At 61.7% G+C, this 16195-nt stretch overlaps 1 protein-coding gene across 1 annotated transcript; it reads right to left on the reverse strand.

Annotated features, from left to right (window-relative positions):
• Window positions 1-1606: 1606 nt before the first annotated feature.
• On the reverse strand, window positions 1607-14760 carry LOC113900489 (translation initiation factor IF-2-like). The gene is made up of 6 exons (XM_027554312.1): window positions 14707-14760; window positions 13657-13755; window positions 12882-13369; window positions 4125-4319; window positions 3889-4000; window positions 1607-2966 (listed from the first exon to the last, which is right to left on the reverse strand). The coding sequence occupies exons 1-6, from the start codon at window positions 14758-14760 to the stop codon at window positions 2715-2717; spliced, it is 1200 nt and encodes a 399-aa protein (XP_027410113.1). The 3' UTR covers window positions 1607-2714.
• Window positions 14761-16195: the final 1435 nt, after the last annotated feature.

The following is a 16195-nucleotide window of genomic DNA, read 5'->3' on the forward strand; positions in this document are numbered from 1 at the left end:
ACCAGGGAAGCAAAGGACTTACTAATATGGCCAGAGATTGTCCCTGCCTGACTGGGGTTACTGAGGCTGCGTGCACATGCAGATACATACTTGTCTCCAAGCCAATTCCACGACAAGGGACAAAGGAGCGCCCAGGATCGTTGTGTCCTGCACAATTGCAAGGAGCGCCGTTCTGTAGTTGGGAAGTCCACAACCTGCACAGCAGTCATGAGCAGCCATGCAGGGAAAGCTCGGCATCCGGGAGAAACCGGGTGTGCACACACAACTGCCATGGCCAGAAGGCGCTAGATTGGCATCTGGGCGCCACTGTCTGCCAGCCTGGGGAAAGCACTCCCAGAGCAAAAAGGCGCTCATTTCACATTTGCAAAATGAAGATCCTCCACGGATGAGAAATGATATAGCCTCCTGGGTGGCGCTAATGGTAAAGAATTTGCCTGCCAATGCAGGAGACATAAGAACCAGGGATTCGATCCCTGGGTTGGGAAGATCCCCTGGAGAAGGAAATGGCAAGCCGCTCCAGTGTTCTTGCCTAGAGAAGCCCATGGACGGAGGAGTCTGCGGGCCACAGCCTATAGGGCCACAAAGAGTCGGCCACGACTGAAGCAACTTAGCAGGCGTCTACAGGCTGCCTAGTATTGGTGGTTACAGCAACGCATGTGCGGAAGAAAGGATCGAGAGTTCTCCCACCGCCTGCCTGGTCTCAGTGGAGAGTCCGGGAGCCCCAACTTCAGCCACAGGCAGGTAATGATGCCAAGTCCGTAGGGTCATTTTGAGGGGAAAAGGACGCCAAGCATTGTCCAGCATCCAGTCCGGCACATAGTAGGTGATCAACAAATGGAAAGACTGAAGGCAGGAGGAGAAGGGGATGACAGAGGATGAGATGGTTGGATGGCATCACTGACTCAATGGACATGAGTTTGAGTAAACTCCGGGCGTTGGTGATGGACAGGGAGGCCTGGCGTGCTGCAGTCCATGGGGTCACAAAGAGTCAGACACGAGTGAGCAACTGAACTGAACTGAACCAACAGCAGTTCCTAAGATTATACCGAGAGTGATTTAGACAGACTGCCTGGGTTCAAGTCCTGTTGGAGACTTTTCTCAACCCCTAGGCAAGTTACTTAATTCCTCTGCACTTCTGAGGCCTATTCTATGAAATGAGGGCAGTTACTGCATCGCTAGGGAGTGGCGAGGGTGCAGTGAGTCAATTCACATAGTACTTAGCAAAGCACCCCACTTTGCCTATCAGTCTGTAACCACTGCTTCTGTCTGTTTCCCCTTCTCCTGAGGCCAAGCCAGGCTGGGGCGCCGGGAAGGGCTGCACTGGGTCACTCCGGGGAGAGATGTCATGGGCCCAGGGGGTCAAAGGTTAGATTCAGAAGTGGGGTTCTTGAGGCCCACCCAAGTTACATGTGAGGCCAGAAACAGCCTCCGCAGGAAGGAGGTGGGGATCCAGGAGCCGGGAGGGGCTGCAAGGAAGTGGGGACCCCTAGGATGTGGGGGGTGCTGCAGACCACGCTTGCCTTGGGGGTCCTCCCAGGGCTCGATGCGCAGCCTGAGGCCCCTCGGGGCACCCTGAGACAGCAGAGCCTCCCAGCGAGGACGAGAACACGGGCATTGAAGGAATTTATTCACGAGAAAACTCAGGGTCCCTCAGGGAGACAGTCTACTGGTTACAAGCTCCAGAAGCTCTTGTCGGGTCAGCCGTGAGGGCCGGGGCTCCCCCTGGCAGGGGGCTGGGGGGCCGGCAGAGGCCCTGGGACAGAAGAGCGGATGCAGGCAGCTGTGGGTGCTGAGGGGGGGCTCCTCCCTTCCCGCCTGCCCGCACCCCCCCGGGGACCCCCGCCCCCTCTGGGGCTAAAGTGCAGCTGGGAGGTGGGGGCAGGGCCGGGCTGCTGGAGCACCTCGGGGTCACGGGACGCCTCATGAGCCCTCGTGGCTCCTCTCCCTCGCTTCTTGAGGCTCACCCCGAGTCCACGCCCCACCACATCCCTTCTGGGAACCCTCTAGGTAAGGGAGACCCCTCCCCAGCATCAGACGTGTAGACAGGGTTCCCCAAGAGGGGAGGCTGGCTCCATCAACTTTGAGGGGCCTGGAGCATGTGGGGGACACTGAGATCTGGGCGGGAGGGAGGGAGGCAGTGGGGAGGAAGGGGCGCTGTCTGATGGAGAGGGTCATCCCCTCCCCCCGCCCAGAAGGTCCCACCACCCCCAGGGAAGCCGAGGAAGCCAGTGAGCCTGGCTCCCCGCTCCAGGGCCAGGAGTCAGCAGGGGCCTGCCCAGGCCTGACTCCCAACCATGGGAGGGCCACCTCAGTGCCACCAGGAAATGCTGCTCTGGGGACGGGGGGCGGTGGGCCTTGGCACAGTTTGGAATGCCTCGCCAACTCAGCAGCCTAGCCAGAGACCCCTCTCCCCCCCACAAACAAGGGCACACATCTCAGAGGCAGTCAGGAAGAGAGCACCTCTCGCCCTGAACAAGAGCCCTGAAGATCTCCGCCCCTGCCCCCAACTCTGGAATATATTAAATTGTGCAGCTTGGCCCCAGCCCCACCCCCTTCAGATCTCCGTGGCAACCGGGAAGCGTTCCAAGCCCAAGTCTGAATCCAAGTCCATCCAGTGCCAAAGGGGGGCTTCAGCCTCTCTCCCCAGCTCTTCCCCAGGAGGGCGAGACCCCCACGTTCCACAGGGAGCGGGAGGGGAGGAAGACTCGGGGGCCTCAGTCCTCAGCCCCCTCCTCCTCGGCGTGGGGGGCCCCAGGGGGGTCCTCGGGCTCAGGGGTCTGCCCACCGGGGTGGGGGTGGGGGTGGGCGCCGGGCTGGGCCCCCTGCGCGTCCTCGCCCTGCACATAGACGCTCAGCCCCTCGTGGCTGGGCTCCTTGCCGCACGCCTGGCAGCTGCAGTGCAGAATCTTCTCCACCAGCTTGTCCACCCGGGGCACCTCCTCGTGGCCGGGGCACTCCAAGGTCACCTGGGCAGGGCAGACGGAAGAGGAGCGGCGTTTCCAAGGGCCGGGGCCAGGCAGGGAGGCCCCAAGGGCAACCCGCATCACAGGACCGAGAATCACCGGAGATCCCGGAAGCCTGAGCCCCCCAGGGCACCTGGGCACAGTCGGGGGAAACGAGGGGGTGAGTCCCTGCAGGAGCCTCCTGGCCTGTCTTCCCACATCCTGCCACCTTCCTCCCCAGCCCCAGGCAGCCAGGAGACCCCTGAACGGCCCGCCCTGCCTGAAACTGGCCCCCAGGGCTCCCACTGCCCTCGCCCAGAGCCCCTGACTCCTCACAGGCCGCCTGCCGCAGACCCCCCACCCCCGCCCTGGACCTTGCCTCCTCCTGCCAGCTCCCTGCTGCCTCATCTGCCTGAGATTTTGCAGATGCCGTTCCCTCTGCCTGGGAGGGCCTCAGCCACCCACCCTGCTCTCCGCTGCCCCAGACTTTCCCCACTTAACTTCCCCTGAACCTCTGGTCTAAGCCCAGGTACTGTTTCCTGGACGCAAAGGGCAGGTGCAAAAGCCCTGCGGCGACCGCAAGCCAAGTAGGTATGAGAGACCGAAGGCGGTGGGTTGGTGTCAGGCTCAAGCTGGTACAGAGGCCAGAGAGCCAGGAGGAAGCTTGGAGGACTGGTGAGCCAGAGCACGGCTTGTGGACGGGCCTTAGGGGCACGCGGAGATCTGGGTCTCATTCTCTAACAGCAGGACGCCCCCGAGAGGATGTCAACAAGCGGCTGATGTCAGAAGCAAGCTTCAGAAAGAGCTCCTCTCCTGCAGGTGCTGTCATCAGACGTGTGAACCCCCAGGTGGCAAGGACCATGCGAGTGCCCCCAGCAGCAGCCCCGAGCCCCGCACCCACGGGGCCCGGGCTCGGGGGAGGCCAGGCCGGCCGGGCTGTACTCACGATCTCCCACATGGACTGGGCCGGCATGCAGGAGTCACAGTGCACCAGGGCCTCGGTCGACTGTGGGAAGGTGTTGGGGACGCTGTAGCTGAAGCACTGTCCCAGGCAGGCCCTGCGAGAGGAGACCGCTGTCCGTGTCGCTGCAGCGGCGTCAGGCGTGGGCAGCCCGTCCCTTCCTCCCCTCTGGGCCCCTGTGTGGACCCCGCCTAGCCGCTGCCCCCACCCCAGGATCCCACCTGTTCTGGATGGACTTCGCCTCACAGCCGCTGTGGCCCACGATCTGGGTGATGTTCTTCGCCTCACACCACGCGCTCTTATCTGGGAACAGGGCCAGCTTATTGATGGGCGGAGGCGCAGCCAGGACCATGACGGGCAGGACAGCCCCCACCAGGACCCGCAGCATCGTGCCCGTGGCCTCTGGAGCCCTAGGACTGAGCACAGACCGCAGGTGAGGCCGGCAGGGCCCAGGAGGCTGGGCAGAGGGTGGCAGCAGTGGTGGTACAAGTGTGCCCGCCGACCCCGACTCCCTGGGTTCAAGCCCTATCGCTACCGCTTCCTAGCCAAGCACGACCTTGGACAAGTTATTTCTCCTGTAGGAACCTCAGACCTGGGGCTGCTAACACTGCGAGCATCAGATATGTATCGTGGAGATTAAATAAGGCATTTTATGGAAAGCTCTGAGCGGAGAGACCAGCGGATAATACGCACTGCATACGTGTTAGTCATCTTTATAACTTGCTTTGTATCTTTAAAGTAAGTTACTTTTCAGTCAATTCAGTTCAGTCGCTCAGTCGTGTCCAACTCTTTGCAACCCCATGGACCACAGCACGCCAGGCCTCCCTGTCCATCGCCAACTCCCAGAGTTTACTCAAACTTGTGTCCATTGAGTCGATGATGCCATCCAACCATCTCATCCTCTGTCGTCCCCTTCTCCTCCTGCCCTCAATCTTTCCCAGCATCAGGGTCTTTTCAAATGAGTCAGATTTTCACAATCATGAGGCCAAAGTATTGAAGTTTCAGCTTCAGCGTCAGTCCTTCCGATGAGCACCCAGGACTGCTATCCTTTAGGATGGACTGGCTGGATCTCCTTGCAGTCCAAGGGGCTCTCAAGAGCTACTTTTCACCTTCATGTATTTATCTGCTGCACCGGGCTGAGTTGGGGCATGCAGGATCTTCGGTCATTGCAGCAGCACGTGGGATCTAACCCTGCCCACTGCATTAGGAGTGCAGAGGCCCAGCCACTGGGCCATGAGGGAAGTCCCGAGCAGATTACTTTCTAACTCTGGACCTCACTTTCTTCTACTAAAAAGGGGGCTGAAAGGTGGTGGTGCTGCCGTGTGACAGTGGACTGTGGCTCGTACGAGACCCGGCTGCTTGCAAGCCCCCGGCTGAGCCCTGAGCAATGCCTGGCTCCCTCCTCACTGCGCTGCTGTGGGTCGTCCAGGGCCACGTCTCCTGTCACCGTGGCTGTCAGCTTTCCGGCATCAGGAAAACTAAGCGTCTCCGCGTCACTGTGAAATCTTGGGCCGCTTTGGCTGGCTGAACCTCGGGTAAAAAAAAAAAAAAAAAAAAAAACCCGAACTAGACTGTATTTCTCTTCTGGATGCTCCAAGTCCAGAGTCGACACACACATCATTCTACCCTCTGAGGCAAGCAAGAAACAATCCAAGCCAAGGGCCTGACCCTCTGAATTGCCTGGAGCGAGGCACCAAGGCGATAATAGAATCTGCCAGCAGAGGGCGCTGCAGGGCAGCGCGTGTGTCCGAAGGGCGGGCTCAGGGGGGTTTTCCCAGTGTCCCCCAGCTTCATCTTCTGCAGGTTTCACCCACACCCCCACTGCAAAAACCGTGGAGGAGCGAAGCTTCAGAGACATTCGGAAATGAGGGCAATGCTTACAAGGCGGTCCTCTGGGGGGCAGGACACTGGGGAAAGGGCACATGTGCCGTGAGACCCTGGACACTCCAGCCTCAAGGTCCCCACCTGTAAAACGAGTGAGGTGCTCTGGACTGCCGATTTTCAAACCTGGTAGTGCATCAGAATTCCCTGGGGACTCGTGGAGTGGAAGTTCCTGGGTGGGGTGTGCCTTTTTTTTTTTTTTCAACAAGCTTCCATGGTGGTTCTGATACGCAGGGTGGGCTTAAGAAGTGGTCTGGCTCAGTCAAACTGGGGTTCTGTGCCTCGGGACAGTCCCCAGAGGGGCCTGGGTGGGGCTGAACTGGGAGCAAGGGCCAAGTACGGTCCCTTCGGCCCCATGGACGCCCGGTACTAGTCAGGCTAGCCAAGGGCTAGATGCCTCCTTCAGAACCACCGTTACCCTTGGCCCACTTTCTGCTGAAAGGGGCAGGTACTTGGTGAAAAGCCGGGAAGTGAGAGGTGCTCGAGGATCTTGCTGGCTCCTGCAGGCTGACCCTCTGGGCGGGCTCCACGGAGCTTCCAGGGAGGGCCCCTGCAGGGCTGCGACCACCTCCACAGGGCTCTGAGCAAGTTCAGCTCAGATCCTGCCCCCTATCCCTGCACGTGGTCCCCGGAAGCAGAGACAAGTCCCATCTCGCTGGATCCCAGTGCCCGGGGGACCCCTGCTCCCAGCCCAGCAGGGAGGGGTGCAGCGGGCAGAGCGGTGGGAGGCGAGCCCAGACAGTCTGCCCCATCCCGGGGAGTCTGCGTCCTGACCCAGGCCCTCGCCCACACACTTCCGGTCTCACTCCCTAGACCGACAGCAAAGCCCGTGTTTTCAGGGCAACCACGACCTGAGAAAATAGAATGGACGTGTTCCTAACTGGTGGCCCCATTTCCCAGCACGCTGAGCACCCAGGAGGCTCCGTCACCCCACCAACTCCCTTTCCATCCCCAGGGACCTAGGCTCTGAGTCAGGGCCTGAGCCTAGCACGCCAGCGGAGGCCCACCTAAGGGGATCCCTGAGGCTCCCCGGCGAGACCTCAGAGAGGTCCAGGGACTTTTGTCCAATGCCTGAGCCCTGCAGGGCTCCTCAGCAAGGCCAGGTCAGGCGGGCAGGGAATGATGGTAGGCTCCCTTAGATAGGAGTGAAGCCTGAGAACAGAAGCCGTGCGGAGGTGAGCACGGGGCTGGTTTGGGGCTGGGATGGGCAGATGCTGGAACTGGGGCTGGGGGCCAGGACCCCACTAAGGGATTGAGATGGGCATGAGGTTCATAACAAGGTACAGCGAGAGTGGGATAACGATGCTTCAGGAGACCCGCCACCCTGGAGGGTGAGGACTGGTCCCTTGGGTCAGGTTGGAGCAGATGCCCAGAAGGCAGGAGAAACGCTGAGGAAGAAGCCGCCTCCCTTAGCTCCCCACCCCATCTCGGGCACAGCTGGGCCCACAAAGGGGTGCTCCAAGCCAGTCCACCCGGCCCGGCCTCTCCCCAAGCCCCGGCCCGGCCACGCTCGGCCTCCCTGAGCCAGCAGCCCTAAGCTCCAGCAGAAGCCCGGCCCGGGAGCCTCCCAAGCTCCAGCCCCAGGGCCCCCCACCAGGAGCCGCGCAGGTCCAGGGTTACAGTTCACCTCTCTGCCCAGCGCCCTCAGCCCCACGACAGGAGCGGGGCCCGGTCCTTGAAAACCACGGCCAGGATGCCATGAGAGCAGCCAGCAGGCACCCCACTCAGGATAGTGCCCTTCCCCCGGGGGCTGACAAGGAGGCTGGGCTGGGCTGGGCCAGGAGACAGGGAGCCTGCCCTCCCACCCAGCCCTCAAGAACGCCTGCTGCCCCCCCCCCCACTTCGCGCTGGGGTCAGCTCTTGGCTAGCAGCTTTTTCCTTGGCTTGTGTTTTGTTTTTTTAAGCAGCAGCTCAGTTGTTTGGTTTTTTGTTTTTTTTTTTTTTTGATACAACCGTCGGACCTTCCTTCCTGAAGACTTAAGAACCTCCCCCAGGGTCTCATCCCTTCCTCCTGCCCCGAGGCTCACACAACAAGTCATGGGTCGCCCAGAATGTCAGAGTGGGAAGGGGGTCCCCCAGGCCGACCCCCGTGCTTTGCAGAGGGGTGGTCCCAGGGCCCCCAGTAGTCAGGCCGAGGAGTGTCCTTCCTCTAGACCATGCAGTTCTCTGCAGTTGGACGCTGGTTTCCCAAGCACCGTCTAGGAGGGCAGAGAGGGCACTGAGGTTGGGGGCCCCCAGGGGTTCAGAGCCTGGAGGGGAGATTGAGGGAGGTGGGTGATGAGGAAGCAGCTGTTGAGAGCAGCAGTCAGACAGCTGGGGGGTGGGGGGACAGAGAGTCTCAATTCTGAACTGAACTCGGGAGTATAGTTACCAGCACAGTAAGGCCAGGAGGGGTTTGTGGGTATTAGCCCAGCACACCCCTTCTTGTAGTTAGAGCTGCTCCTGACTGTGGGCCAGGCGCTGTTCTAAGGCTTACAGTGAGTGAAGCCACTCAGTTGTGTCCGACTCTTTGAGACACCATGGACTGTAGCCTACCAGGCTCCTCCATCCATGGAATTTTCCAGACAAGAGTACTGGAGTGGGTTACCATTTCCTTCTCCGGGGTATCTTCCCAACCCAGGGGTCAAACCCAGGTCTCCTGCCTTGCAACCAGAGGCTTTACCATCTGAGCCACCAGGGAAGCCCTCTAAGGCTTATATATACACATATATATATATATACATATATATACACATATTCATTTATTCGGTTCTAGGAAATAGATACTGTGTTTTCCCCATTTTACAGATGAAGAAACCCAGGCACTAGGAGATTACGAGTCGCTCAAGCTGACTGACACAACCAGTGTTGACTAAAGCTGAGGTATGAAGCAGACAGCAGGATAACCCGGAAAGGTTCACAAAAGAGGAAGACAAGGAACGGTCTGCAACACGCAAGAAGCCAGGGCCCCCCGCCCACCCCAGCGGCTGAGGCTGTGTCTCTTAGGCCGAGCGGCTCTCTGCGGTTCAGCCACGGCCAGGGCTGGAAGCTGGGCTGCCCCACAGGGCAGAGTTCAAATCCCACTCCGGACCCCCTGCAGACGAGCGTGTGGCCACGGTAGACCCCGGCTCCCTGGAGCTTCCAGCCTTCCTCGGAGCTGTTGGGGGGCCACAGTTAGGGCGTCCCCTCTCACCACCCCACTGTCCACTCCCAGATGCAAGCCCTCAGGATCCCCAGAGGCCTCATGCCAACCTCTGATACATCTGAGGCTGCCAGAAACACAGGGAGAGGTTCCCTGGGGGAGGGGAGGGGGCACAGGCTGCCCCAGGAGCATGGAAACTGAGGCACGGAGCAAGGAAGTGACAGCCTGTGTCTCCCACTCGGGGACAAGGGCAGTGAAGAGACACAGGGCGACTGCCTTGGCAGCTTCCTGGGGAAGATGGGGTTGGGGCAGCAAGGACGCCGGCTTCCAAGTCAGGCCTGCTGGTCCTCACACCCTCCAGAACCCAGCATCTTCCCCAAGATGCTTACCAGCAACTCAGGCATCCAGGGCCCAGCCCTGGATACGCTGACCCCACAGTCCAGACCAGGCACATGAGCCCGGTCGCACATGGAGCTGAGGCCCGGTCAGGTCAGGAGCCCCCAGCTCCCCAGGGAAGGGTCCCCAGAACAGCACGGCTGACAGCAGCCACCCACCCCCCTGCCTGGGCTGGTGCCTGCAATCAACCCTTAAATTCCCCAGAGGGACTCAGGTTTCAAGGAAGACCCCTGGCCTGCCCCTTCAATGTAGAGCACCCAGTGCAGAGCAGAGTCAGCTTCACAAAACAAGTGAGCCATCACCCTCTCCGTCTCCTCTCTTGGATAAATCTGAACATTCAGGGTCCTTAAGGCCAGGTAATCCAATACTGTACTGGTCCGATGGTCCACTCACCCCCAGACAGACACACACACGCGGGGCCAGCAAAGCCTTCCCTAGAAGGCAAGCCTTTCCCCAGCTCCAACTTCTGCTTTCTGGAACCTCCTCTGGAAACCTCTCCCACTTAAGGCTGGAAGTTCCTCCCTGTGGGCTCAGGTGACACTGGATTCGCACAGAAGGCAGGTGGGGTTTATGGGGACTTGTTTCTCCAATGGATCAAACCGGATGCCCCCAGTCTCTCTACCCCTCCCCGTTTCCTCCTCCCCCTGTGCCCCCCTCAACGCACACGAACAGGGTCTGGTCTCCTCCATTCACAGCTGAGGCTGTGACAGACCCTCGTTCAACCCCTGGCTCACCCACTTGAACCTTTTTTATTTTTTTGTCTTGGTCACTGCAGCTTGTGGGACCTCGGTTCCCTGAACTGGGATGGAACCCAGGCCCCTGGCGATCAAAGCACCAACCCCTAACGGCTGGACCACCAGGGAATTCCCTCACTTGGACCTTTCTGTGCCTCAGTTTCCTCATCTGCAAGATGGGGGCACCTCTTAGGGTAGCTGTGAGAGTTAATCGGCAGAGTGCACGGAAATTTCGGGAGAGGGCGCCCGTCACAGGCGGTGCTCAGCAGATGTCCCTGGGAGCACGGGCCTGGAGTCACTCTGGGCTGCTCACCCTCTCTGAACCCTGCCCACGCCCTTCTGCCTCCCTCCCCACCACCCGTCCCTCCTAGTAGATCCCTAGCGGGTCCCAGAATATCTAAATCCAGGGCTGTGTCTGCCTTGAAGGAACTGAATTTAGGGGAAGAAACTCAAGCAGAGGAGACGACGGCTGGGCGAGGGTTTTCTGCTTGCCAGGGTGGGAGCTGAGAGCAAGATCCCGCTCAGACTCTAATCCTTGCGCCCTTGGCTGAAGGGCCGGGGTCCCCGAGAGACCAGCAACTCGGTGAAAACAGGCGGGGCCCGGCTGCCAGGCCGCGCACGCTGCGGGTGCGGAGGGCGTGGCGTTCCCTGCCGCGGCCCTAGGCTGGGTGACCAGCAAGGGCGAGGCAACCACCGCAGGTCCTGGAAGGAGTGCCTGCCGGGACTTCCTCGAATGGGGCCACTGAAGGGCTCAGACCCCCCGCCCTGATCTGCTCAGCAGGCCCTCTCTGGCGTCCGGGAGAGAATCGGGCCCAAGCTCATCCTCTGCCTCACTGTGGGTGCCTGGGGGCAGGACAGGACCGCGGTTAGGGACCAGACCACGGTCGCTGGTTTCACCTGCCCCAGCCTCCCATTTGGTCCCGTGAAATGGGAAGCAGGGCCTGGCAGAGCCTATCTTAGCAGATGGTCTCAAGAAGGGTCCAGCTCCAGCACGCTGCTTAGAGCCACTGTGACTCCATGACCCCCGGCAGCGCAGCGGGGCTTCCTTCCTACCGTCAGCGCTGGCAGAGCACATTCGAAACCCCTCCTCCGGCGGGGAGCGGGGCACGAAGGGCCAGGCCCAGGCCCAGGAGGCCTGCCTGCCGCCGGGCAGCTCCACCTCCCTGGATACGCCCCCACCCCAACCCAGACCACGGCCCTCCTGCCCGCAGACCCTCCTGGCCACAAACTGTCTCCAAAACAAATCGATGCTAATGAGCGGCTGCAGGGCCCGCCTAGACATCTGCTCGGCAGAAGTCCCACTGCAGCGGGTACCGGCGTCCCCGCCCGCCCCACCGCCTGCGACCCCAGAGGCTGGGGGTGGGGAGAAGGCGCTAACTCACTTGGAAATTTCACTTTAAAAGGTTGAAGATAGCTCCGCGGGCAAACGCACATCCTCCCGGCCCCCTCCTGCAGCACACAGGCCCAGCAGAAGGAGGTCCAGTTTAGGGGGTGCCGCGGGGGGGGGGGGGAGGTCACCGATGCTCCAGCCTCGCCTTTCCTTTGGCCCCAACTACCGGCAAACCACACCCAAGCAGCAGCCCCAGCATCTGGAGGAGTTTCAGGAGGCCGGTGGTTGCCACAGTAACAAAGGGTGAGGGGCTCCTTGTTGACAAATTGCTTCCCCACCCCCACTCCCCCGGCCAGCAGCCCAGCCTTTGGCCTCCGGCTCTGACCTCTGTTTTCCTGGGGTTCCCGGAGTTACAGGCTGCTGTCCTCCAGCTGGGTGAGGACCTCGGAAACGCTGAAAATGTGCCCTTGTCCCCGGGTACCGGCCACCACCACCCCCACACCCCGCCCCGCGCCCCAGGCCACGCCGAGGCGGCCAGCTGCCCCCTCTGCTGCGTCTTGTAAAAGATCCGAACCGCCCCGCCCAGGCAGCGGGGCGGGCAGGTGGCCGGCAGCACGGCCCAGTTGTCCAGGCCGCCTCGCGGGGGTGGAACTCAAGGAAACTGAGCCCCCGGGAACGCCGACTCCCCTGCCCCTGACTCAATTCCAGGGGGACGACCCCAGCCCGGCCCCGGGGGGCAGGCAGAAGGCGGGGGGAGGCTTTCGCTCCTTTTCCCGGGTCTAGGAAACTGTTCCCGGACTCCGCTGGGGGCCCCGGGCCTCCGATCCGGTGGGGGGAATGTCTGAATTCGAGGGTGGGGGGCACCAGGGAGACGCACAGACACGGGGAGACAGAAAGAGCGAGCGAGAGACTCCAACAGCGGGGCAGGCGAAGGGCGGGGGGCAGACAGAAAGGCAGGCACCAGCCCAGGGAAACGGGCAACGGGCAGAAGGGGAGAAAAAGAGAGAAGGGGCAGATCCGGAGGGCGAGGGGAACGGAAATCGAAAGACGGGGACAGCCAGACGGGAAGACAGACGCCCGGAGACAGAAGGGAGGCAGCAACGTCCCGGAGAGGAGAGGCTCGCGGCGCGGCGAGGCCCCGGGACGGAGCCGGGGGACGCGCGGGCCCGGCGGCCGAGCTCCGGGCGCTGCCCCGGCGCCCGCGCGGGCCGACCCGGCCCTCCACCCGCCGCCCGGCTTCCTCTCGGCCGCGCACCGCCTCGCTCGGCCGCGGATCTCCGACCGAGCGATGGAAAACCCAGGCGAGTCGGGGGGACCGGCTCGGGGCGGCCGGGGCGCTCCGTAGCGACCCCGCGCCGCGCCCGCGTCCCCCCCGGCCCCGGCGTCTCAGAGCCGCCCGGGGCTCCGGGGCTCTGCGGCGGCGCCTCCGCACGCTGCCCGGGGGCGCGCGGCGCTGCGCCCGCGGCCGAAGCCTCTGGAAGCCGGGCGCTCGCGCGCCGGCCCGGGCGGGACTTACCGCGCGCGGCGGAGGGGAGCCCGGCGCGCCCGCCGGGTCCTGCGGGGCTGTCTGCGGGCCGCGGCGGGCGGGCGCGGAGCCCCCGGGGGGCTCGAGGAGGCGGCCGGCAGGGCTGGCGGCGGCCCCGCGAGGCTCGGCTGGGCTGCGCTAGCGCCGTCTGCGGCCCCGGGCGGGCGCGCGGTGCGGGGGAGCGGCGAGCCGAGCGGCTCCGACGTCAGGGGTGTCTCCGCTCCAAATAGGGAGCGAGGGCGGGCGCCGCGGAGGGAGGGACGCGAGAAAGAAAGAGCGGGCGGGCGCCGGGGCCGCGCCCCTCCCGGCGCGCAGGAGGGGGCGCCTCGGCCGCCCGCGCCCCGGCCCCCTCTCCCCTCGCCGCCCTCGAGCCCCGGGCCGGGGTCGGACGCGGTCCGACGGCGCGGCGGAGCTACCGGGGGGCGCCCCAGAGGCGGGGCCGAGAGCCCGGCGCCCCCCGATCGTTCCTTTAAAGCACCCTACACCGGATTTCTCCGCGCTCGGACTGCTCTCCGCCTCCCTTTCCCCGAGCCCGGGGCCACCGGGCCGCGCCGGGCCTCCGGGTGACAAAGATGGAGGGGCGCTCCTTTTTCTGGGAAGCAGGCGCTGCTGCTTTGCTCCGAGGGCGTGGCGCCCCAGCCCCGCGAGCCGCGCGCCCAGCCCGACCCGCTCCCGGCTGCGCGACCGGGGCCGGTCTGAGCTCTTTCGATTCCGGTGGCACCCGACCTCCGGCAGGCCTTGCCTCAGCTCCAGACACTTGGCTTACGTGTGCAGAGAAGGGTCTGAGAGTCCCGAGGAGGCCCATGCCGAACGCCAGCAAGTGGACGCACTTCCCTGGCTCCTGGGATGAGCACAGCGTCAGCTCCTGGGGGAGGAAGGGTACCCAATGAATCAGGCTGCACCTGGGCACTCGGGCGCGTTTCCGTCGTGCCCTCATTGTTACGTTCGCCAATAAAGTGGGGGAAAAAATAGCTTTGTTGCTGAAAAGTAGTAACTCAGGACACAGATCCAGTTGCAGGGCTTTGCGTTCTTTTGCAGTGGTTGGTGTGGGTGCGTTTCACCGTAGCCTGGCTGGAAGCTCCCAGATGGAAGCCGCCCAGCTCATTCGATGTCACAGGTTGCTGAGCATACTGGTGGCTTCCAGTGGGCTGCTGCTAACTCCATGGTGCAGGCTGGCCTGTCCGCCTCTCCAAACTGGGCACTGCCTCTCCATGCCTCCAAGCTCTTGCTTATGCTGTTTCCTCTGCCTGGGCTTCCCTTCCCCTCCTTTCATCTCCTAGTAAAGACACTCTTCAAGACCCAGATTGGAAAGCCTTCCCAAGACCCAAGGAGCATAAACCCCTCCCTCCTCTGGTGTGATCCTGGAAGCACAGGATACACACCTCTGTTCCTGGTAATTTCCCTCTAGACCAGCTGAGTAGATCTCTTTCCTCTACTTGACCGTGGGCTCCTTGAAGGCAGGGATCACCTATGTTAGTGTCCCCAGGGCCTGGCAAACAGGGATACAATATATCTGGCTGAATTAAGGAAATGTTATCCCCCATAAGTGTTCCCAGGAGGATCACTGTAATAGCACTGGTAACAACTCAGGCGTATTGAGCACCTTCCTATACAAATGCCTGGTCCCATTCTAAGCACTTTCCACCCACACAATAAATCTATGAAATAAACACGATTGTCCCCATTTCATCAGTGAAAAGAACCAAGACCAAGAGAGAGGTTAACAGACTGGCTTAAAGTCACTCGGTAAAGGGGATGCCAGTGACCTTCTGTTGGAGGAACACATCTCACGGGTTCTAGCCTAATCGCCGGGCACACAGTAGGCACTCAGGAGACTCTGGCCTTTGTGCTCACCACTGCCACTCTCCATGTGGACCCCTGGTGGGGCAGGGATTGGATGTCTACACTCTGCAAGTGAAAGTGTTAGTGGCTCAGTCATGTCTGACTTTGCGACACCATGGACTGTAGCCCACCAGGCTTCCCTGTCCATGGGATTCTCCAGGCAAGAATACCGGAGTGAGTAGCCATTCCCTTCTCCAGGGGATCTTCCCAACCCAAGGATCGAACCTGGGTCTCCTGCATTACAGGTAGATTCTTTACCGTCTGAGCCACCAGGGAAGCGCACTTTGTAAGAATCCACTGCAGGAAGCAAACTGGGTAGCCTAATGAGTTTGTCAAATGATACAGAGAGCCCTTGACAGTTCAGCCACCCAACCATCTAGTCAAGGACATGGGGTTTGAGATTAGGTAGCAGCCGTCTGGTAAAGACTGGCAAATTACAGGCAGGCTACTGCCGGAATCCAGCTCCAGCAGCCAGGGATTCAACCTGAAGGGAGTTACAGGGTACCCTGTGAACACAGGGTCACAGAGGCGACTTGCTAATACTGTCAACAGCTATCACTATGTGCCAGGCATTATGCTAAGCACCACGCCTGCTTTACTGTATGGAATCCTGACCACAATCCTACTATTACTCCCATTTTACAGATGAGAAAAATCAAGGCATCGAAAGCTTAGTTACAAAAAAGAAAGAAAGAAAGCCTTGTTACCCTCCCAAGGTCACACCACTAGTGATGGACAAAGTCCAGACTTGAACCCAGACCCACCAACCCCAAAGCCCATGCTCCTCTGTCCACCGCCCGCTCCTGACTGCCTCAGGCACCGCTAAGACCCAGGGTGGTGGGCCCACACCCACCAACCCCAAAGCCCACGCTCCTCTGTCCACCGCCCGCTCCTGACTGCCTCAGGCACCGCTAAGACCCAGGGTGGTGGGCCCAGACCCACCAACCCCAAAGCCCACGCTCCTCTGTCCACCGCCCGCTCCTGACTGCCTCAGGCACCGCTAAGACCCAGGGTGGTGGGCCCACACCCACCAACCCCAAAGCCCACGCTCCTCTGTCCACCGCCCGCTCCTGACTGCCTCAGGCACCGCTAAGACCCAGGGTGGTGGGCCCAGACCCACCAACCCCAAAGCCCACGCTCCTCTGTCCACCGCCCGCTCCTGACTGCCTCAGGCACCGCTAAGACCCAGGGTGGTGGGCCCACACCCACCAACCCCAAAGCCCACGCTCCTCTGTCCACCGCCCGCTCCTGACTGCCTCAGGCACCGCTAAGACCCAGGGTGGTGGGCCCACACCCACCAACCCCAAAGCCCACGCTCCTCTGTCCACCGCCCGCTCCTGACTGCCTCAGGCACCGCTAAGACCCAGGGTGGTGGGCCCAGACCCACCAACCCCAAAGCCCATGCTCCTCTGTCCACCGCCCGCTCCTGACTGCCTCAGGCACCGCTAAGACCCAGGGTGGTG

Source organism: Bos indicus x Bos taurus, chromosome 2, assembly GCF_003369695.1.
Source record: "Bos indicus x Bos taurus breed Angus x Brahman F1 hybrid chromosome 2, Bos_hybrid_MaternalHap_v2.0, whole genome shotgun sequence".
Classification (NCBI taxonomy): domain Eukaryota; kingdom Metazoa; phylum Chordata; class Mammalia; order Artiodactyla; family Bovidae; genus Bos; species Bos indicus x Bos taurus.